At 48.2% G+C, this 24,143-nt stretch overlaps 1 protein-coding gene across 2 annotated transcripts in view; it reads right to left on the bottom strand.

Annotated features, from left to right (window-relative positions):
• Positions 1–24,143, bottom strand: part of ABCC5 (ATP binding cassette subfamily C member 5) — an 81,555-nt gene that overhangs the window by 21,257 nt on the left and 36,155 nt on the right. For both annotated transcript variants that reach the window (XM_004577763.4, XM_058662159.1), the window contains exons 11-22: positions 19,914–20,270; positions 16,204–16,275; positions 13,548–13,672; positions 13,353–13,425; positions 9,654–9,857; positions 8,670–8,813; positions 5,254–5,356; positions 3,432–3,616; positions 2,959–3,105; positions 2,544–2,673; positions 516–669; positions 287–415 (exon numbers count right to left, since the gene is read on the bottom strand). In XM_004577763.4, coding sequence (XP_004577820.2) covers positions 287–415; positions 516–669; positions 2,544–2,673; positions 2,959–3,105; positions 3,432–3,616; positions 5,254–5,356; positions 8,670–8,813; positions 9,654–9,857; positions 13,353–13,425; positions 13,548–13,672; positions 16,204–16,275; positions 19,914–20,270 — 1,823 coding nt within the window. The remainder of the gene's footprint in view (positions 1–286; positions 416–515; positions 670–2,543; positions 2,674–2,958; positions 3,106–3,431; positions 3,617–5,253; positions 5,357–8,669; positions 8,814–9,653; positions 9,858–13,352; positions 13,426–13,547; positions 13,673–16,203; positions 16,276–19,913; positions 20,271–24,143) is intronic.

Raw genomic sequence — 24,143 nt, forward strand, 5'->3', positions numbered from 1 at the left:
ACAAGGCACCACACCATGCCACAGTGTCTGTGTACATAAGTTTCACAAATAAAAAAATATGTAATAGCTAAATCAATGCCAATGTCAGCACTAACAGCACATTTTAAAAAAAAGCGGAACTTTCTATTACTAAAAAAAAAAAAGCGAAACTCCATCAAACTTTATAGGCCCCAATTTTCATCAACGAGTACTCCATTAATCACAAAAACTCTTAGTGGTGCGTGTTATCATCTCCAGCTCTGGCTGTGAAGCCCTCCTCTTAGGCTCTTGGACCATCAGCACCAACCTGTGCAGAAACTCCTGCCCTTTATTGTAGGCGTGGATGGTGGCAAGGCCCTGTATGCTCGATGTGATATGGGAGAGGAAAGGCGACTGCGTGATATTGTCCAGACGCTTCAGCTCTCGAATCAGGACCCTGGAGAGAGAAGGCGTTCCAGGTCTCAGTGCTTCCGGTTGTAGCTGGCAACTTTGGCTCCACCTGCGAACCTCCAGCTCCACAAATACTTGCTGCCTACCTGGAGACAATGTGCAGCACTGAGAAGAGGATGACAAGGGGTCCCACTGCCACGAGGAACCAAGGGAAGACTCCTGCGATCATCCCCACACAGAAGAACACCAGGATAACATTCTGGATGAACATCTCGGCCTGGAACGGCAGGCGCACGTCGACTGGGAAAGCAAAAGAATATGCGTGTCAAGATTGGCAGATGAGGCACAAACAGACCCCACAAATCCCTCTCTGAGGTGGGAGCTGCTATCATCAACAGTCTCAGTGAAGACCATCCTAGAAACCTCGATGCTCTATTGATTTTTATCTCCAAATAATTTAAGTGATCTTTCACAGTCTGGAAGTATCTGCAAACTGTATGTCTGACAAAGAGGTTAATATCCAGAAGTACGTAAGGAACTTAAACAACTCAACAGTCAATGACCAAATAACTCAATTTAAAAGCGGGCAAAAGATGTTAATAGTCATTTCTGCAAAAGAGACATAAACATGGCCAACAGGTACAAAACTAGATGGCACTCATCAGAGAGATACAAATAAAAACCCCAGTGAGTTGCCATCACCCCAGCCAGAAAGGCTGCTATCAAAACAAGAGAAAGTAAGTGCTGGAGAAAGGGAAGCCTTGTACTCTGTTACAGGGGGAATGCAAGCCAGCACAGCTGTTATGCAAGACAGTGGAAGGCCCTCAGGAAAGTAAGAATAGAACTAGAATAGTATCCAGTAATCCCACCACTGGGTGTTTAACCAATGGAAATGAAAAGAACACACTGACGAATCTGTACACCTCAATGTTTACTGCACAATTATTCACTTTAGCTGGGACTTGGAATCAACCTTCATATCCAACAATAAGTGAATAAAGAGAATGTGATCTATTCACACAATGGAAAACTAACCATCCATAAAAGAGAATGACATTTTATCAGTTGAGGCAACAGGGACAAACCTGGAGCCATTAACTGAAGTAAGCCAGACACAGAAAAACACCACACAGCCTGATTTCCTGTGCAATCTGAAAAAGTTGACCTCATACAAGCAGAGTGCATGAGGTAAGAAGGGGAAAGGGCAGGTTATGAGTTCAAAGTCATGGTGAGACAGCAGCCACACATCGTAGCTCTCTGTTGCACACAAGGTGCTCTCTATTTCGAAACAGCTAGAAGTAAGGCTTTTAATGTTCTCACCATAAAGAAATGATAAACTCAGAGGAGACGGTTATGCTAACTTCTCTGATCTTATCAACACAGAATGTGTATATTCATTGAAACAATAAATTGTACCCATAAATGTGTACAACCATACAATTTTGATAACTGAAGCAGGGGGAACCTTTCGTGCATTATGGAAAAAGTTACAAAGAAGCCAAAAGAAGGATAGAGTACCCAACATTTTCAAGTTTTTGGCTGTCCCTCTATCCCATTTTTGGCTGAAGATTTTTGGGCAAATCTCAGATTATTACTGTTTGTGTGTGCATGTGTGTGTGTGTGTGAGACAGAGAGAAATGGCAGTCCATCAGTTCCAGCAGCAGGCATGGCTCCATTCCATGATACTGCCTCCAGCCAGAGCTGTACACAACTCAAATACACGTAACAAACTTCTCTTACAGAGCTGGCCACAGTGCAGTGGTCACATGTGTAATCATTTTAGGCCAGGAAGATCTCAGCTCCGTTCTCAGTTTGATTACCCAATAGCTGCAAGTTTCTTAACTTCCCACACATGGCTTCCACATATGCCCTCACGGGCCACGAAGATTAGCATTAAATGTTCAGCACGCTGCTTGTCACATGGGGAGCCCTGGGTTAGGCACTGGGTGGCTGTTCTGTGACCCAGGTTATGGGGAGAAGCTCAGTTCCAGGGCAGGTACAGCCTGTGCATCCCCCAGAAAACCTGTCAGCAGCTGTAGATCTCCAGGAACCCAGGCACTCTGCAAAAGTGAATGCACCGTCTTGGGCTATCCCACAGGCCCACTCAAAGCCTTGGCTAGCAGCACTACCAGCTTGCATTCCAGAGCATGAAAGAAAGGGTCTGTAAGAAATACCTTCATCCATGTCTTTGGAAAACCTGTTGAGAATCCTTCCTGTGGGGGTGGTGTCGAAAAACTTCATGGGACTGCGAAGGATTCTGCGGAAAAGCTCGTCGTGGAGCCGCGAGGAGGCACGCAGCGTGCCCTGAGAAGTATAGACAAAGTTGTCAGGGCCCAGAGACCAGTGAAGGCGCAACCCCTCCTTGTCCGTGTCCCTATGCGGGACACATACTCCCACAGTTGAAGGAGCACTGGTGCTCAGGAGGGCTGGGGTGACTAATCAGGTGAGACTGAAGATAACAGGGACACACACACACACACACACACACACACACTGTCGCAGCGAGGCTGCGGCTGGGAGGGGACTCCCTAACTCCCAATAAACCCAAGTGTGCCATGCTTAACCACCCAGCTGCCTACTATGGCATACCTTGACAAAGACCACTCCCCGGATAGCTTTCAGGATCAGCATGACAGCCATGGAGAGGGCATAGATGCTGGCGTAGTACTGCATCAGAGGGTTGTCTTTCATACTGCCACTCACAGAGGTTCTGTTCCCTCGGGTCACTGTGCTATTCTGTTTGGAGACAAGGCTCTCATGAGGCCTAGGTGCCTAGACATTGCCAAGAGCCATTCTCCACCCAAGGGGAGGAGACAGGATACTGACCAGGGACCTGGTCAGGGCAGACCCGAGGCTGACCTGGCCCATATCTTTTTTTCTACCAGATGAGAGAGTCAGCCTACAGATATTTTCCCGCTAAGCCCTCCTGCCCTGTGAATGGTCAGGCTTTGTATTGGTCCTGATGGAAAAATCCATCAGGTGCAAATGATGAGTAGCCAAGAAATAAGGAGACAGAGCTACATTCTTGGACCTGGGACTTTCCCATAGAGGAATAATCTTACCCCACTTCCTTGCTTGATCCAGTAACTCAGCCACCAGGTGCTGAAGGCAGTGCTGCCCACATTCAGCATAAAAAGAGCCATGATGACCAGGAAGGCCAAGGGGCCCCCAGCAGCCTGGATGTAGATGCCATACACTGACCAGGGCACTGAACCCTGCCCCTTCTCTTCCAGCTGCACGAGCTGCCCTAGGTAAGGGAGAAAGCAATAGGCACTCAGAAGGGAAGAGCTGTTCCCCAAAACTCAGCCATCTCAGAGCAGCAGTATTGATGAGAGCCTTGAGTATCCTGGGGTACTGGACGAGCACTAGTTTCCTCTTCAGCAGAGGAAGCCACTTCACCCACCTGCTGCTTACTGAGCAACTGCTCTGAACCAGGTCCAGGATGCAGCCCTGCAGCAGTGTGAGGGATAGGACCACATCCCTGCCCCCAAGGAGCTGGCAGAGGACCCCGCCGCACAGTGCGGTAGGCAGCACTTGAACCTTATCCTGCAGACAAGCACACTTCCCAAGAGGGGTTACAAGTATGAGGATAGAGACCCGGGATGCCCAGGACCACCAGACCGAATGCCTCTAGTGGCAAGGAGCTTCTTTCACACTCCTCAGTGTCCCATACAAACATGGGCCTTTTTGATGTGTGCCATATTGGGTGGGTCAAAAGATGTGAAATGGTGCTTTTAAAATGGGAGGCTTCTGAAAGGCTTCATACAGGAAGCCTAGTGAGATCCTCTGCAGACAGCTAGGATGCCCCAGGGAAAGCAGATGAGGGCTTACGCCAGGATCCAGACAGCAGTAGGGTTCCAGGAGGTAAACTCAGCAGGGCTGCTGGAGGCAGCCATGGTCAAGCTGATCTCCTGGGGCTCCCTGGTGTGGCCATACAATTGACGAGAACCCAAGGAAGCACCCCTAGGGAGCCTTGGCACACATGATGTCTACTCATCTCAGAATAGGCCATCCATGAGGAATCCAGCTGCTGTCTACATGGGTGAGGTCACAGTAATGCTCTTTCACTGCCTGTGGCAGGAACTGACAGATGTCTCAGTTGTGGGTGCTGCTTCGTTTTTCAGGTGTGCCAGTGAGGTATTTTAAAGCACACCTGAATTCCAAATCGCAAGGTTGTTCTTTTAAAACAAAGAAGCAGAGTGTGATAAATCGGCACCAAATGCTGAGATTCTGAGGACCAGTGAGTGTAAACAGGTTGAGCCCAGAGTAAGGGCTGATCTCGCCAAGGGCCTGGACTCACCAGAGGCAGGCGAGGCAGTGATGCAACCAAAAGAAGAGCTTAGAACAGGACTGCATGTACATTTAATTTGAAAGTCGACACACAGCTGGCAATTCACAAGGCTCTCACTCCCAGATTCGTTTCAGTTGAAGAGATAAAAGGTTTGAGAAGCAGGAACAAGGCCAAGGAGGAGAACCCACAGGCTTGGCCTCTTCCCCACATTCCTACTGCCAAGTGCCTAACACAGGGGCTGCTGAGGACGCTGGCATTATAAGAACTGAGCACTTTTGCTGTGGGGGACTCACAGAGACAGAGGTGAATCATGGGAAACACTCAATTTTCTCTTTCCCAGGACAAGTGGTTGTAATTCCCTGCACTTCATGTGGCCTTGCACAGGAAGAGAAGGCAGAGGCTTAGAACTTATTACTGCCCTAGTCTGTTTAAGCAAGCAGAGAGGGCCTTGTGATCTGCAGGTATTCTACAAGAATTGATTACCACAGAAATGCAGGCACTCGGTAACATACAACTCTAGGCAACACAGAGAACCACGTGGCATAATGCTACTCCTTGAAGGACAAAGCTAAAGTCCCCAAAGGGTTCATTACCTTCCTCCGGCTTCACTGCTTTCTCCTTCTTCACTGATCCTGTCTTAGGACCTTTGTCTTGCGGTTTCTTTTGTGAACCACTGGTTTCCTTTTTTGAATTAACCTAATGATATGGAAGCAAAAAGAGTCTCCTGTCATGATATGGCTGTCACATGAATGTCCACAGGGTATGTTAAGAGACAATCCTCTGTCAGGCTGCCACACGGAGACACATCCAACCTCTTAAAAGAGCTACTCATGCTCACCTTTTCACCTGAACAACTGAACAAGTTCACGGAAAATGGAGTATTTGGTACCAGAAAACTTTAAAAACTCATGTACAGGAGGGAGGGAGGTCTTCATAGCAAATGTATATTGTGAAAAACCTATGCTTGATTTTCAAAATCTTTCTGCACTTAAATTTCTTTTAAAGCCACTTCCCATGAAGTTCCTTCTTAAGACCCAGAAGGTCTAGGTTCCTGCTCTATCAGGCCACTGATGCTTCTTCTCCTTAAGGCACTAAAGGCCCAAACCCATGACAGAAACCTTAATTGTGTTCTGCACACACTGTGTCTGCAGCACGCAGGCTGGGGTCATGTGCTTTCCTACTGTCCTGATCACTAAGGAAAATCCACAGGGCTGATGATTTCCTACTGCAACCCAAGGAAACCCAAGCAGCTTGGTGCTGCAGGGTCTGGCCTCGTTCTGTGAGCTCCTCTCACGTGGCACTGCCTCCCGTGGCTCCTGTGCTCTAACCTCCTTGGACTTCGTACCATTCTGTTCGCCACCCTACAATTCCCCACATCTGTACCTCTGTGCTGGTTCCTTCACTTACAATGTTCCGAACTCCATAAGCCAACTCCATTCAGACAGATCCAGGTCCTATAGCCTTACGAAGCAACGTAGTCCTTCTAGAATAAAGTTCACCCTCTCCTATGCTCACTCAACACTTTGCTCCTCATTTCTTTTTTTTAAAAAATATTTTTATTATTTTCTATGACACAGATTTGTAGGTATAGAGATTCTCCCCTTTCTCTCCCCTCTCTCCCTGATAATGTTCCTTTCCCACCATCCCTCCACATATTATTACAGCAGTATAGTCCTCCAGTATGTTTGTCACTTTTATAGTTCACTGTCACTTGTATTTGTGACCTGCAGTCAGTTATTTGTGACAGCAGAAACGTTCCTTGTGTTTGTGAACCCCAAAGGACATAGCTGATGTCTCATGTGTGATTATAACCTATACATAACCTGCCACCAAGACCTGCCTGTAATAGGACACAGAGGGACTCCACATTCATTGAGTGAACCCGAGACAACAGAAACCGCCTTCCAAGGTCCCTCCTATATATTTATACAAGAAGCCCTCTTGATGACAGTTCACTATATCAATTCTTTTTGTCCCAGTTGGTCTCATGCCCCCAGGTGGCTTTGCAAATAGACTTTTTATAGGAACAGCAGGGGAGGAGGAAGTTAGAAAAAAACACAAACATTTAGAGTCATATCTAGAACACAGGACAGGGCATTACTTTTTTTGCTGTTAATTTGCCACAATGCCTATTTTTTTTTAATTTATTTATTTTTATTGGAAAGGAAGATTTACAGAGAGAAGGAGAGACAGAGAGAAAGATCTTCCATTCCCAAATGGACACAATGGCCACAGCTGAACCAATCCAAAGCCAGGAGCCAGGAGCTTCTATTGGGTCTCCCATGTGGGTGCAGGGTCCCAAGGTTTTAGACCGTCCTCTACTGCTTTTCCAGGCCACAAGAAGGGAGCTGGATGGGAAGAGGAGCAGCTGGGATATGAAGCAGTGCCCATTGGGATTCTAGCAATTGTAAAGCAAGGATTTAGCTACTAGGCTACTGTGCCGGATCTGCAACGCCTGAATTAAAAATTCTAAGGAGGGCCCGGTGCGATAGTGTAGTGGTTAAAGTTCTCACCTTGAACGCAATGGGATCCCATATGGGCGCCAGCTCTAATCCCGGCGGCCCCATTTCCTATCCAACTCCCTGCTTGTGGCCTGGGAAAGCAGTTGAGGACGGCCCAAAGACTTGGGACCCTGCATCTGCTTGGGAGACCTGGAGGAAGGGCTCCTGGCTCCTGGCTCCTGGCTCTGGATTGGCTCAGCTCTAGCTATTGCAGTCACTTGGGAAATGAAACATCGGATGGAAGATTTTCTTCTCTGTGTCTCCTCCTCTCTGTGTATCTGCCTTTCCAATAAAAATAAATAAGTCTTAAAAAACAAAGTGGTAAGGAGAATACTGGCATGGCTGACCACTTACTGGGACAAGAAGATATCATTCAATTACTCAACACAACAGCTCCCAGAGGCAGGTCCTGCCCCATTTTCAAGAGGAGGGGACTGACGTTCAGTGTTCTTTGGCTGCATGGATATTTTGTGTCTGACTCCCTCATATTTCCCTCTGTGTCTGCAGTGATGAGCAAATAATTTGAAGTGTCCAAATACCCATCAGAGTCAGAGATAGAGTTCATGACACCTAAGTCCCATCAGCATGTCTCTGCAGAAGTTACTGACACATTCAGTGTGCTTCCATTATAGTAAAAGGTCCAAAATGCATCAGTCAAGACCAGTTCATTGTATTATTCCTGGAGTCAAACTGGGTTAGACCTGAAGACTGAAGCAAGACTTCCAAAAAAGTTCCTGATGACTTTTAGCTCTCATCTCACTCAGACAGTACAGCAGCCTGAAGTCCAGGCCCGTTCGCACCCTCAAATGGCAAGAAGAAAAGTACTATCTGTTGGGCTAGCTCTAAGACCACTCTGACCCTGCACCCAATGTGGAGGCCAGCGGACAGCTGCCATCTCTGAGGGTACCATGGAAGGCATGGCAGCAAACAGTAAGCGCATGTAGGAGTCAAAACAGCCTTGATAGCAAGTTAAGTTTCCTGAACTTCAGCTTCTTGTAAAGGCAGGGAGATGGTTGTATTTTACCACCTTTTCTCTGTTAAAATGACCCAAAAGGATGCCATGTAAAAATAGCTCCTGATCTAATCAGGGAAGTCAGTAGGCACTGGTTAATAGCAAGTGCTAAGTCAGCACAAGATATCATGGGTCATTTTCAAATCTGCAAGCTTCTAACATTCCTTCCTTGGTATATCATTCACTTATTGGTTTTTTTTTTTTTTTAAGTTTCACAATGTTCTAATCAGCATTAATGGAGTTTAGGAAGTTAAGCTATGCATCTTCTCAGCAATCACAGGGCCCAAATCATTTCCCTGTCACTGCCTTATTACAGCCTCAAATACCTCGGTTCTCCTGGAGCAGAATCCTATGTGAACTCAAGCAACAGTGGTCTGGTCAGCAGAAAAAACAGAATCCCTTGCCAAAGACACAAAGACACTGAGTTCAGTGAGATCTCCACATCACTCACTCCAGGCACAGACAAGAGATAGGCACAAATGCCAGCAAGCCTTACCTCAACATGGGGTGTCTCTCCCAGCAACAGGTTATTAAAAATGGTGGCATAATCACCATTCAGATTCATCAGCTCCTCATGGGTGCCTCGTTCTGTGATACAGCCCTCTTTCATGAAGATCACTTCATCACAGTCAACCAGGTACTGCAGATAGAGGTGGGGATGACATGATATTGTTGATGTTTATGCAAATACAGTCAAATGCCCAGAGCTAAGCCCAGTGCTTCCCAACTGGAGGCAATTTAACCTCCCAGAGCACGTGTGGTCTCATCTGGAGATGTTTTGACCGTCATTACTGAGGGCAAGGGGTATTGCTGGCACCTAATGGGTAGAGATCAGGGGTACCCCAGACAACAGCAAGGAACAATCCGGCTCAAAAAATCAGCAGTGATAAGATTGTCAGCCACTGCCAAAGCATACTCTATAGGCTTATGATAGAGTTCAGAGACAGAGCAGTTCTCATTTTTTGACAAGAATCTACTGAGGAAGCAACACGAGCCTTGCGCTGAATTTCACACTCTGTCACACCAGATTCTCCCTGGCGGCATGTGGGGTAGCTCCCCACACTTGGAAACATATGTGAAGCAGCTGGCATCTTTTCTGAGTTGCTCTCCAAGTGGCAGCTTGTAAGGGAATGACAGAGGGGGAACAGCTTGTTTTCCTCAAATGCTTCCCACTTGCATCTAGCCATGAGCACAGTGCTTTCTTAATGGTCTCATGCCTAAACTCCATTTTTGGCCTATTCTTCTCAGCCTTTTTGCTGCTGGCGACAGGCTGAAGTCAGCATGCTCCCAGGTTCTCTGACTCAGACGGCCAACTAATACACAGTACAGTGAGCCTTATCAGACTAGTGGGCCAAGGGAATGAAAACTGTTGACTCCGAGAATATGCAGGTGCCACCCCAAAAATATATGGATGAAGTCCACCTCCCTGTTTCTGATTTCCTGAACCAAGGTGGGTAGCCTCAGGAACACAGCACCATACCTGTAACTGGTGGGTAACAAACAGAACCGTCTTGGATTTGAGGTGCTTCCGGATAGCACTGTTGAAGATGTGGTTGCCCACGTGGGCATCTAAGGCACTGAGGGGATCATCCAGGATGTAGATACTCCTATCACTGTACAAGGCGCGGGCCAGGCTAATCCTCTGGCGCTGTCCACCACTCAGGTTGGCTCCTCTTTCACCAATCTATGGAAGCCCAAAAGCAAAAGGAAGCTTGCAGTTCAAGCCTGGAACAATGCTTAGAAGTTACACCAGCCACCTCTCTTCTCCCTGACCCAAAGTGGCTCCTTCTCTTGAAGTCCCCACCTCCTGCATAAACTGCCACTATGCTCCTTTCAGCAACTGGGGAGTCAGCCCAAATGCCATCTCCTCTTCCATACCCACCAACCAACCAACCAACCAACTCTCCATCTATGGAACCAACCAACTCTCCATCTAGCCTTGCCACTCCCACAGGAAGAGCCCTCATATTCATTCTCCACTCAGTAATCTTTCCAAAGCACAAACATATGCAGGACTAACTTTCGCTTAAAACTTTTCCAGAGCAGACCCTAGATACCTAAATAAATCATACATGGCATACCCTGTGCCACCTTGCTTCCCAGCAGCTCTCAGTCTCCATTGCACAACACCCCTCCCAGAGCTCATGATTGTAGCCATGTAAAACTACGTATATGCTATGAAGACACATGGCCATGTCCAGCCCTTTCTGGTATTGGTGTCCTCAATTCTGGCGTTATCTCCTCAGTGAAACCTTTCCCCAACCTCTTTTTCCACTAAGACCCAAAGAAAGGGAGCTCTTCCTCACCAGCTTGTTGTGTAGCTGCTGGTTGAGGTGTCCTAACCTCTCAACAGTAACTTTTGTGAGGGTGCAGATTATGCTCTGACTCCTTTATACTGCCTGTGGCAAGCAGTTTCCAAACACGTTCCCAGAACACAACCAGCACTAAACCTCAGGAACTGAGCCAATGAACAATCAGCCACCAAACAGTAACTCACTTTGTGTGTATGCTTTTTTAGAGATGTATTCTTATTAGAAAGGCAGAGTTACAGAGAGAGGGATAGACAGAGAGACACACAAAGAGAGAGAGAGATCTTCTATCTGCTGTTTCACTCCCAAAATGGCCACAACAGCTGGAGCTGAGTCAAGCCCAAGTCAAGAACCTCTTCTGGGTCTCTCAGGTGGATGCAGGGGCTCAAGCATTTGGGTCATCCTCTGATGCTGTCTTAGGCTGTAGACAGGAAATTGCATCTGAATTGGAGTATCCAGGACTTGAAGCACCATATGGGATGCAGGTAACATAGGCAGAAACTGAGTCTACCATACCACAGAGCTGGCCCCACTTCGCATTTTTAAAAAATATATGATCCTAAAAAAAAGAAAGGGCCCAGCGTGGTGGCTTAGCAGCTAAAGTCCTCACCTTGAACATGCTGGGATCCCATATGGACACCGGTTCTAATCCCGGCAACTCCACTTCCCAACCAGCTCCCTGCTTGTGGCCTGGGAAAGCAGTCAAGGACGGCCCAAAGCTTTGGGACCCTGCGTGGGAGACCTGGAAGAAGTTCCTGGCTCCTGGCTTCGGAATGGCACAGAACCGGTACTTGCGGTCACTTAGGGAGTGAATCATCGGACGGAAGATCTTTCTCTGTCTCTCCTTCTCTCTGTATATCTGCCTTTCCAATAAAAATAAACAAATTAAAAAAAAATCTGGTCCTGTGGGTCAATCATGGTATTCCATATTACAGTCTCAGTTCGAATCCTTGACTCTCAGCTTTTGACCCCATTTCCTAGTTTATATGTCTGGGAAAACAGCAAAAAATGACCCAACTGCTTGAGGTCCTTGCCACTCAGAAAGTTCTGAGTTCCTGACTTTAGACTGATCCAACCCTGGCTGTTGCAGCCATTTGCAGCAGAGCCAATAGATGGGAGACTAATAACTCTCTCTTTGACAATCTACCTTTACAATCTTGGTCTAGTGGTTAAGACACTGTTAGTAGGAGCCAGTGTCATAGCATATCGAGTTAAGCCACCACATGAGATATGGGCATCCCATATGAGCACCAGCTCAAGTTCTAGCTGCTTGCTTCTGGTCTAGCTCCTTGCTAATACACCTGGGAAAGTAGTGGAAGATGGTCTAAGTGCTTGGGCCCTTGCCACTTATGTGGGAGAATTGGATAGATTTCCTGGCTCCTAGTGTTAGCCTGATGCATTCCTAGATTTGGGGGCCACCTAGGAAGTGAACCAGCAGATAAAGATCTCCCTTTCTCTCCCACCATAACTCTGCCTTTTAGATAAGTAAATAAAACTTAAAAGAGAGAGAGAGAAAGAGACATTGGTTGGGATACCCACCCCACATGAAAGTGCCTGGGTTTAAGTGCTGGTTTTGCTTTAGATTTCAGACTTCCTCTAGTGTGCAGCCCATGAGGCAATAGGTGACATTAAAAAAAAAAAAAAAGATTTACTTATTTTTGTTGGAAAGGCAGATTAGATTTCACAGAGAGAAATAGATTCAATCTGTTGTTTCACTCCCCAAATTGCTCCAATGGCTAGAGCTGAGTCGATCCAAAGCCAGGAGCTTTGTCCAGGTCTCCTGCATGGGTGCAGGGTCCCAAGGCCTTGGTCATCCTCCACTGATCTCCCAAGCCACAAGCAGGGAGCTGGATAGGAAATGGAGCAGCCAGAACAAGAACTGGCGCGCACATGGGATCCCAGCGCTTGCAAGGTGAAGATCCAGCCATAGAGCCATCATGCCAGACCCAACAGGAGACGTCTCAAAGGCTTGGGGTCCTGTCACCCACATGAGAGATCTGGACTGAGTTCCAGCCTGGTTCAGCCCTGGCTTTTGTGGGCATCTGGAGAGTGAGCCAGAGAATGGAAACTCTCTTTCTCCTAGTCTTTCAAGTAGATAAAACAAATACTTTTAAAAAATCATGTCCTTAAAATTGTTTAATAGCTTCAGAGGTTTTCAGTCTTGTCATGTATCAGAATCACTTACAGGCTTTGTTAACACATGCTGTTGGGCCACTATACCCAGAGCTTCAGATCCAGTCATTGCAAGATTCAGTCTAACAATTTGTGTTTCTATCATGTTCACAGGCAATAGAAACTATGCTGATCTGGGAACCATGGAATGAGAGCTCTAAACTAATTAAACTCTTTGCCCTATCTGGTGTGAGATGACCCTAAAGTCAGCTGAACCAGCGTGCCAGCTCTGGGCCCTGCAGGCAGCTCCGGGAGACAAGTTTTAACATGATTAGTTCCAAGATACACCCCTGGAGATGGTTCCAGGGCACAGCAGCAGAGCAAGACAGATTTGCCCTGACTCCTTTCCCAGGGAAGAGGACTCTCTGTAGGCTGTGTCTGAACAAGAAAGCTGGCAGCATGAAATTTAGGGCAGAAGTTCAACATAGATCTTTGACTTGTGGCTTCAAAACTACGCGAACAGAGTGAAAAATGTTAACCCCACATCAACAACCACATGTCAGGAAATATTTATATATTAGAAAGAAGCAGTATTATTAACTCAACCCTAATGAGCAAACGCTATCTGAACACAAAGGCCCGATGACCGCCATGTTCCTGGTCCATGTTCTTCTGCCAAGCACTGCAGGTGGACTCCTTGGGAACAGCTTTCGCACAGCCCTGCCCCCATTTCCCAGAACCTCTCTGTGGGCCTGTACCTCAGTCAAGTCGCTGTTGGGAAGAATGGCCAGGTCAGGCCTCAGGCAGCAGCTGTTCAGCACAGAGTTGTACCTGAAGGACACAGAGAAACATGGGCTCAGGGACAAGGTCAGAGCAGAGTCTGCCGACCTGAGGTGCCTTGCATCTCACGTGGCCAAGACGGAAAAGCACAATCGAAATCAAACACTCCTTGCCTTTCTTCGTCAAATTCCTTCCCAAAGAGGATGTTGTCTCTCAAGGTGGCATTGAGGATCCAGGCCTGCTGGGCCACATAGGCAAAGGTTCCGCTGATGGCAATGCTGCCCTCTAGAAGTGTCATCTAGGGAGACAGCATCCAAAGCCATTACCAGATGACCAACAACAGGACCCCCTATATGCCACAATGCAGTCTAAAGCCTGGTCATCTCTGCACCCAAATCCAGACCCCTCCTTTGTTCCACAGAGAGCTACACCAAAGCTGTCCTTGCAAATGTGTGAAAGGAGCCCAGGAAAAGCCCGCACCTAGAATAAGCCACTTCACCCTGCAGCCTACTTGTTGTTTACTCTCCTTCCTAACTGTAGTGTTTTCACCAGGGTGGCACTGGCTGGCAGGAAGGCCCCTTGGGAGTCCCCCTGTACTGGAAGCTGTAGATTCCAACATCCTCAAAATGTGGCCAGGCTCACTCCACTACAAAGCACATCTGGGACATTGGTCAGACCAGCTGTTTCTGCAGAGTGAGGACCCAAAGGAGAAAACCCCCTAGCATTACACCACATCTGTGTAATGACAACGTATCTTCTGTAACAGGCAGGGACTGCACAATGAGCCAGGTGCTCTGAGTTGTGTGTTCCGTGGCAAGGTTTCATGTGACTAGTTTCACCCAATTTTATCATGGGTTCCCTTTGGGAATGAAGGTAGACACCTGCCTTGGATTGGGGATGGTAGAGCCTGGAGTTTTTGCTAAGCAGCCTGTGTAGGACTTGTACATACTTGCTATCTCCTCAAGCACCACCATTTTCGGTACAGACCCCCAGGCTGCAGCTGTGTACCACCCACAAACAGAAGCACTTTGGTGTGTGTTTGCACATGTTTACAACACACGGGAACTAGGATCTTCCGGTTGCTGCTGCATAAGCACCCCTCCCTGCAGGAGCCAGGGCTGCTGGGAGTCGCCAGGGAGACAAAGTCTTGCTTGGTTTCCAACTTAACCACCTAGAAGGAGCATCTTGCTAAACAGCTACAGAGCCTGGTATTAACCTTTCCTATCCTTCATCTCCGCCCCACCTCTGTCTAGTCACCTGGTCCTCCAATCAGAAATGACCCAGAAAGCCAGAACACAGAGCAAGGCTGCCCCATGCGGCCCAAATGTAGACATCCTCACATCACCCTGGGCACTGCAATTCAGCAGCAGTGACACAGGGGCCAAAAAAGAGAGACAGCACATGCACTGAAGGCACAAAAGCACATTTACCTACCGCTGCCCCTGTTTGCTTCACTACTCAATATGGATCTTGCCTACCAGGAAGGGATATTATCTCTCAAGTCTATCCTGTTAAGCTACTGGAAAGTGGGTAACTTGGGACTGGCACTGTGGTGTAGCAGGTAAACCCACAGTCTATGACACCAGCCTCCTAAATGGGCACTGGTTTGAGTTTCATCTGATCCACATCTGATCCAGTTCCCTGATAATAATGCGCCTGGGAAGGCAGCAAAGGATGTCTCAAATCCTTGGGCCCTTGCATCCATGTGGGAGAACCAAAGGAAGCTCCTGGATTGGCCTGGCCCAGCCCTGGCCATTACATGCATCTGGGCAAGGAATCAGCAGTTGGAAGATGTCCGTCTCTGCCTATCTCTAACTTTGCCTTTCAAGCAAATAAATCTTTTTTTTTTTCTAATTTATTTTTATTGAAAGGTCAGATATACAGAGAGGAGGAGATATAGAGAGGAATATTCCCTGTCTGCTGATTCACTCCCCGAGTGGCTACAATTGAGCTGATCTGAAGCCAGGGGCCCGGGCCCTCTTCCTGGTCTCCCACTTGGGTACAGGGTCCCAAGGCTTTGGGCCATCCTCAACTGCTTTCAAAGGCCACAAGCAGGGAGCTGGATGGGAAGTGGGGCCGTCAGGGCTTGAACTGGCGCCCACATGGGATCCTGGCATGTACAAGGCGAGGACTTTAGCCACTAGACTACCATGCTGGGCCCAATAAAATAAATCTTAAAAAAAAAAAGTGGGTACCTTATTTTGCTCTAAACCATAACTGAGACAGTCTCAGCTGGATAACCCCTGCTCTGGTCCTGGCTCTCCAAGCAAAGGATGGCTGATAGAGCCCTCTGGGCACAGTTCTCTTCCTGCCCTGTGAGGTGCCATTGTGTCTGAAAGGACCAGTGCCCCACTGGAAACTCCTGAAGGGCCTGAGTCATTCTGTGCTCAGGGTGAAGATCAAGTGCAGCTCTGCTCCCAGATGGACCCCTGGCATCCCGCCTGGCACAGATGCTGCAGTGTTGGGGGCACTGCCCCTTCCAGGTTTGATTCTTCCTCTGCAGGCCTGCAGTGTTCATTTCTCACCTGTCCAAGCCATCTCCCACCACGCTGTCTGGCATACCTACAGCACTGAATACATGCTAAAAGGGAGACACGAACAATTGCAGCTGGGCTCCACTCAGTTATGCATCAGGTGTCCCCTGGAACCCCAGCAGATTCAGTACAGTGCATGGTGGGAATGCAGGGATGCCTAAAGCAGACCAAGGCCTCACTGCATTTCTGCCTTTCCTGGCTTGGTCTGGGACACGAGTTTGTTTGCCCGGAGACTTTCACTCAGCAGAGACTTGAAAAAACAGGAGATGCCAAGGACAACAGCAGAAGCTCTTACCTGGCCTAAGATGGCGGAAATGAGTGAGGTCTTCCCACTTCCCACACTGCCGCAGATTCCAACTAGTTTACCCTGCACAGAGCACACAGAAGGGAGAGGTCATTACGGCACTGCTGATCACTGAACTACAAGGTCCTGTGACTCCTTGGAGGACACACAGGAAGGCCACCCATCCGGGATGGGAATTGTCACCCTGATGGTCCAGTCTTCTGACTTGTTAGCTGTCTACATCACAGGGCTTCTGGGTAAACATGCTGAGGCAACAGAAAATTAAGCATGCCACACACACTGAGATGGCCCACAACAGCAGCTGCTTATGTGTGTTTGCCCATGTGTGTAGCCCATGCCAGCATTCTATGCTGGAGTGCCAGTTTCAGTCCTGGCTGCTCTGCTTCTGATCTGGTGCCCTGCTCAGGCACTTGCTGCATGATCCAAAGTTCTAAGATCTGTGTGGCAGACCCAGATGGAAGGCATGACTCCTAGCTTCAGCCTGACCCAATCCCAGCTGTGGTGGCCATTTGTGGAGCGAGCAGGTGGATGGAAGAGCTCTCTGTCTCCCTCTCCCTGTCCTTCTCTCTCATGATGCAATCCCACTCTGCTTTTCAAATAAATAAACCTTAAAAAGGAGTAACATCCCACAATCACTTTTAGAGAGATCTCACCCCTTCCTGACCTTGCTTGTAATGCATGTGTTTTGTTTGTTTTTTGGAAAAGTGGGCAAGACTTTTGAGGTTATTTTGTTATGACTTTTCTCTAAGGCCCACAAATGATTTTTAACACTGTTTGCTTCCATTTTTCTCCAAAAGATTTCCAAGTATCTGAGGGATATTTATATCACTGATGCCACATAAGAAATAGAAAACCAAGCAGGTGGATGAACTAAATTTCCACAGGAAACTAAGTGCTCCCAGCATGGGGTGTTGAAAGTGTTCAAGGCCAGCCAGGTAGCTTGAGTCAGCTCATATATCATGGGGCAGGAAGGCAAGAAGAGGAGCAGTGGTGTGAAAAGAACCAGGCAAGCGTGATTGAATCCCAGTGCTCCCAGCACGTGAGGAGGCTGAGATCCTGGCCAGTTACATCAACCCACATTGTGTCTGTTTCCTTCTCAGGACTCCCAACACCTGGAGGAAAGGAACTGACTCTTGCAGAGTCAAGCACAGTGTCCAGTGTGTCATAAAGGCAGGCAGAACTAGTAGCTGGTGATAAGGGCTGGGAGCATAAAAGATAGATCCAATGGTGATGAGGAGGTTTCACAGGTTTCTGCTTAGGCCAGCTGGGTGGACTGTGGGAACACCACTGTCCTGATGACTGCCTGATGGATGGTGCAGTACTGGAGTGAGTTTCTCACACCCAGGAGGCACCTGGCAAACACTACTGTCCCTTCCCTGCTGAGGGAGGTCCAGGTGACATTACCAGAACTCTCTTCAAATGGCTGTAGCATGAGGATTCTGAAGGGCAGAACAAGGACCTGGACCCCAGATGTGTGGAATAACCATCTCTAACTGGGTTACCACATTTATCAGGACACTGTGCAGTCCCTGAACAAGAAGCCTGCCATTAAGAGTGAAGTCAGTGGGGTCGGCGTTGGAGGATTAAGCTACTGCCAGCAACACTGGTATCCCATACCGGTGCTGGTTTGCACTCTGGCTGCTTCACCTGTGATCCAGCTCCCTGCTAATGAGCCTGGGAAAGCAGCAGAGGATGGCCCAGGTGTTTGGGCCCCTGCTGTAACCCATGTGGGAAACTCAAATGGAGTTTTAGGCTCCTGACTTCAGCCTGAACCCACCATGGTCATTGCAGCCATTTAGGGAGTGAAGACACAGATGGAAAATCTTTCTCTGGCTCTCTGGCTCTGTAACTCTGCCTATTAAATATAAATAAAAACATCTTAAAGACTAAATAATGTGGGTTTTGTTATTTGTTTTTGTTTTTTTTGTTTTTGTTTTTTTTTTTTTTTAAAGATTTATTCATTTTATTACAGCCAGATATACAGAGAGGAGGAGAGACAGAGAGGAAGATCTTCCATCCGATGATTCACTCCCCAAGTGAGCCGCAACGGGCCGATGCGCGCCGATCCGATGCCGGGAACCTGGAACCTCTTCCGGGTCTCCCACGTGGGTGCAGTGTCCCAATGCATTGGGCCGTCCTCAACTGCTTTCCCAGGCCACAAGCAGGGAGCTGGATGGGAAGTGGAGCTTCCGGGATTAGAACCGGCGCCCATATGGGATCCCGGGGCTTTCAAGGCGAGGACTTTAGCTGCTAGGCCACGCCGGGCCCTGTTTTTTTTTTTTTTTAAAGAATAACATCGACAAAGATACACATGCCCTCCAGTGAGATCCACACTTGGGTTTCTGGTGGACTACGGATGTTCTCCCACCCTTGCTAACATCTTCCAAGGGCTGGAGGGCTAACACCTCTGGACGTAAGAGGCTCCTGGTCAGGCACTGATTTTGTTACACACAACACCCACCTTTCCTTCTGGCCATGCTGGTCAACACTTCCTAGCTGGTCCATCAACACTGCCTTTGGCTTAAGATTGCCCTTCTCCTGGGTTCCAACAGTAACACACCCTTACTGGCTCCCCCTTCTCCCTGCCTCTACACGCTCTCCTAAGGCCAGCAGCCACGATGGTTCCCTGCATACATATGTCCAAATGACTGCTGCTCCACACTTACCCACAGTCTCTTGGAAGGAGACAGCTCCTCACTGCCTCCCTACCCTCAGCATCCACTCTCATGCTGTTCCAATAACAGGTGCACCCCAGAATCAGCTGTGATTCAGTCCCTCCATCCACCCCCTCACCAACAGTCATGGGGTTGGCTTGCTCCCTCCTCTCCCTTCTGTCTTTGCTCAAATACCATTTCTTAATGTTGCCTTTCTTGAGGGCAGCCTGTTTAAATTACTCCCAGCCTCAGCTCACTGCCCCATTCAGTGGCCTTTCTCACTATCTACCCTACAGGATATTTTATGGTTGGCTGGCTGTCCATGCTCCACACAGCACATGCTCTAGCGAGGCAGGGAACCATGGCTGCCTAGGGTTTTGCAGCTGTGGCCTCAGCAGCCCCCCACCTCCCCGAGCGTGCATGGCCTGGCAGTAGCATTCAGCTGGATGCTGAAGGAACACACACACATATGCCTGGGCTTCTGCTGGCCTTCAGACACAGTGCAGGCTCCCAGGCTAAGTCTGAGGGCCTGCTGCAGCTACTCTGACACTTCGTCCTGAGCTCCCTAGGTGGTGACAGCTCTGCCACCCTGACCTTCCTCTTGCACTAGAAATAAATCATGACAACAGAAGTGCTGACCAAATGCAGCACTGAGCCTTCTCACACTGCACCAGGCTCCCACCAGCCTGGTGGCAATGAGGGACTCACACAGTTCTAACCACCTGGATGTAATTATCACAGCTCACGTATGACCACAATCACTGGACATGAATTTGGGAGGCAATCTCAGAATACCCCCTTGGAAGCTTTGCTTCCTTGCTGGTTCATGGGATCGGCTGTTATTCATATTTCTGCTATTAAATGCTCAGATATTCCCTTTAGAGTTGGGGCTGGCCTGATTCGCTTTTCAGCTCACAATCATTCCCAGCCACAATGTGTTCTGCTCAACAGACTGGCCTCTGCCCAGCCTCACTTGCTGAGCATGAGGGCAGCAGAGGAGGCCGAGGCATGAGTGGGGAGCAGGGAGGGGCGGTGGTGCCAGCTTACCTCTTCGATTTCCAGGTCGATGTTGTACAGCGTCCTCTGCAAGCGGAGACTCCCCAGGTGGATGTGCTTGCCTTCCTCCTCCTCGGGACTGGGCCGCTCGTCACTGTCCAGGAGCAGGTGGCCTTTCTGCTCCGCCAGCACTGCCTGATGCTCAGTGCGCTGCAGCTGCCTTGCCTTCTCTTTCTTGCCCCTGGCAGCCCTCTTGTCCTTTTTCATTTTGGGGCTCAGCTTGGGTGAGTTCTGGACACTGGAGTGGGAGGAGTCCCATGCCAAGGTGGCACCTTTCATCTCTATCTTGATGTGAGGACTGGATGGTTTGTTCTTTATCATGTGAACCTCTTCCATTAGAAACAAACTCTGATAGGAGTTGTGAGAGAGGTGCAAAGATGAGACACTGGATCAAGACCAGGGAGACAAGCCTAGGGCGCACACTCACGTAGCAAAACACATCAGGCTATACAGTGGAAGGAAGCTGAAGGGCAAAAGGGAGCTCATTAGTGCAGCCTCACCTCAGGCCCATCAGGGGGCCCAGGAGTGTGGGGACAAGCTAGGGAGGGACAGGGACATCCAGGGACCCACCTCCCTACACCTGCAACTGCAGCCTGAACTGCCTTCTCCTTTTCTAGCAGCCTAATGCTGACCAAAGGACCCAGAACTAATGTGTGTGCAGCTCCAAGTGCTCATTCAGGGCTCACTAAGCAGCAGGTGAGTGCACACTGATGCCCAGCACACACCAGTGGCTCTCTTCTTAGGTTCCTACAGAATCCACAGAACTTGCTCACTTCCCTCCCCGACAGCAGGCACCCACCCAGGGAGAGAGGTGATCTGACAGGTCACCAGGCATGAGGGCACCTTGCCAAGATATCCGCGAGTCTTTCAAGCCCTGCCCTGGAAGTTGCTTGGTTCAGTCAAGCAAAGGCACAGGCTTGTGTGGAAGTGAAGGGTGTTCCCTTGAAAAATATCTCTGGGAAGGCAATGGGACTCTTGCCTCCCAGGGGCCCAATGAATCATGTGACAGGGAAGAGAGAAATGTCTCTGAAGCCATGAGGGTCAGCATTGTGGCACAGTGGGTCTTAAGCCACCACCTTTGATACTGGCATCCCATAGAGTGCCAGTTCCAGATCCAGATGTTCTGCTTCCAACACAGCTCCCTGTTAATGTGCCTGGGAAAGTAGTGGAAGACAGCCCAAGTGCCTGGATCCCTGTCACCTACATGGGAGACCTGGATGGAGTTCCGGGCCCCTGGCTTTGTCCTGGCTAAGTCCTGGCTGTTGCAGCTATTTGGGGAGTGAATCAGCGGACGCAAAAGCTCTGTTTCTCTCTCTCTCTCTGTAATTGTCTTTCAAATAAAAGAACAAATCTTTAAAAGAAAGAAAAGAACGTATTTCTGAAGTCAGAGCTGAAGCACTACCCATGAGAATTGCCAGCCCAGGACTTCCCTGCAAGCCTCCGAGGCCACCCTGACACACGTATGCTCTCCTCTGCAGAACACTAGCCCAGCTGGACTCCAAGGATGGTTGCAAAAAAGAGTTTTAATTCAAAAAAAACTAAGCATAACATTAGAAAAATCTTTAAGGGAATGATGGCTTTTAGAATCAGGACTTGGTTTCATCACTGAGAATCCCAACTGTCTTAAAGTCACCAGGTGCTACTGAACGTAACCTGCAGTCCCTTTTCCAAAACCAGCCCTTTCTCTTGAATCCTAAACCTCTAAGCCTGCTCTTTCCTTCCCTTTGGTCACCACATCTCCCTTTCATTTCTAACGCTCAATCTTCCCAGGAGTGTCATGTTTTTAAGTTTCCCAGATAATCTTTTTCGATTTACCTTAGGGTTTAGCACCTGCTTTCTGAAAAGAGCTGCTGGTTTCACTGGCTTAGAGTCTTCCTCCAAGAGTGAGTAAAGAATGACAGATGGATTATTTTGATCACCTTTCCAGAGTAAAACCATACACTGGTAGAATACCTCTAAGTTTTCTCCTCTGAAAGTTGTGAAAGGACAAGGTCTTTTGGACCTCAATGAACTATTTGAGACAACACACTGGTGGTGCCCACCCATGAGTTCTCTCCTCATGTTTCCTCCCACTCCCTGCAGCCCTGCCCTCCTCCTGGGACGATTCTGCCTTCACACTGAGGCAGGCAAGGGCCTCACAACACCTCAGTTTACAGCTTCTTGGATTTGTACCTGCCAGGACAACAAACAGTACAAGAAAGCACAAATCTCAGCTTTACCATGGGACAATAAGCTTCCTGATACTCTCAGCCACTAGCAGTACCAAATCAGACAGACTCCATGGAGCAGAAGAGTGGAGTGCTCACAGGGTGGCCACATAAAATGCAAGACACAACTGAATGTGGATTCCAGAGAAACAAAACACAATTATTCCCAAGTGTGTCCCGTGCAGCATTTAACTGGGCATCCTGAGTTTTCATTCACTGAAACAGGCCCTCCACAAGCTCGTTTCTCAGAGCCCTTCTCACTCTCCTAGAACATTAACCTCTTTCAATGCTTTTCCACACCATTAAACAGGAAGCAACAAATGGGCAATCTGAATTTCCTGGCAAGTCAACTACAGAATAAACCAACTATTCCTGCCTATCTATCAGATCCTCTGTTGAAAAGGGAAAGGACAGGATGCAAAACAAAACGGCATGCTGGGATGTGTTGAACAGAAGGGCTCTGCAGCATCTTCCCTGAAGCTCCAGGTCAGCCATGTACATCAAACAGGCCAGTCCTGTCCTTGTTTTTCTTGCATCTTTCTGCTACCTAACACATGGTGGAGAGCAGACCCTTTGGGGGACACAGCATCTCAGCAACAGTTTCATTGAGGCTGCTGCTATTTTCATAAGGTTGTGTTGGATGAAAGCCAGAACCAGGGCAGGTTTCCTTTAATGTACTTAGAAATAACAAACAGTTGTCTTAGTTCTAAAACACAGGTCCCCCATCCCCAACACTAATGAAGTCAGTGTCTTTCTAATTAATGAACACCTGGACATAATTTAAAACGGTTTAGGGTTGGGGAAGGATTAAGTAATAAATCCTTGCTATCTTGGGCTAAATATCTCCTTACAAGAAGAGGAAAAAAAAAAAAAGATTGCCAAGTGGAATAAAATCGAAAGGGCTGGAAACTCCAGGGGGTAATTAATGAGCTGCTGGGTGTTTTGCTTCTGCTACTAACTGTAAAGCTTCCTGGATGGAGGAAAGAGTCCTCATAAGCAACCAACAAAACAGCCTTCAAACAACAGTGGAGAACAAACCTACAGGGCACACTCTTAGCACTCCATGCAAGATGCCACCATCAAATCCATTAACCAGAAAGGCTATGGAAGCGGAGGGAACCACAGATTCAAACCCTTTGCTTCCTTCTACAACTGGGTACCATAAACTCAGCAAAATCCAGCTTGGACAACCCATAGATTCCGGCGCTTGGCCTCTGAGTGGTGAGGCTGGGGTACAGGAGGGCTTAAGGATGCTTTCTTGAGGACTAGCTTTCTTGACTAAATAGAATCCATCTCAGTAATAGCAAACAAGTGGAAGAGAAAGAAATCTTCAGAGGAAAATGCAGTTTCTTCCCTTCTAAAGCTCTGAGGTGGTGATGTTCAACCCTCAACTGCTTCAAGCCTCCATGTCATCAAAGTCCATTTGCACCCTCATTTTCACTGGCAAAGATGGGTGAGCAGTGGCACTGTTTGGGAACCCCAGCCCACACAACACTGCTCCCTGTATTAACTGTTTTGAAGTGTTAGCCTCTGCCCTCCCCAGTATCTCCTTATCCTGTGTCACACGTCTTTGCTATGCTAAAGCCACAAAGATTACAACTGAGGTATGATCATCTAACCACTGAGGTATGATCATCTAACCCGGTACTTCCTCAACTGGGTTTCTCAGCATGATCTAGTTTAAGGACTAGTCACATGTCACAGGGTTCCCTGCACCCTGAACAGCAGCCACAGGGCAAGCAAAGGAAAGGACCTTAAAGGACTGGGCGTATCAGCCAAACATAAGGACAGCAGTAAACATCAATAGGAGGAAAGCCTGACAGCTACCTGGCAGTTCAGGTCTTCTAGTCCCTTGAAGGCCCAGCAAGTTTTGACACACAGCCCTCTGTCAGGCCCAGGCCACAGGGTCAGCCCTTGAGGAAATACTGAACTTCTACAAGCCCAGAAGCAGGCCATGCAGGAGATGTCAAAACCCATCTGAATTTCAAAAGGTATCTAGTCTCGCCCTTATTGT

Source organism: Ochotona princeps, chromosome 3, assembly GCF_030435755.1.
Source record: "Ochotona princeps isolate mOchPri1 chromosome 3, mOchPri1.hap1, whole genome shotgun sequence".
NCBI lineage: Eukaryota > Metazoa > Chordata > Mammalia > Lagomorpha > Ochotonidae > Ochotona > Ochotona princeps.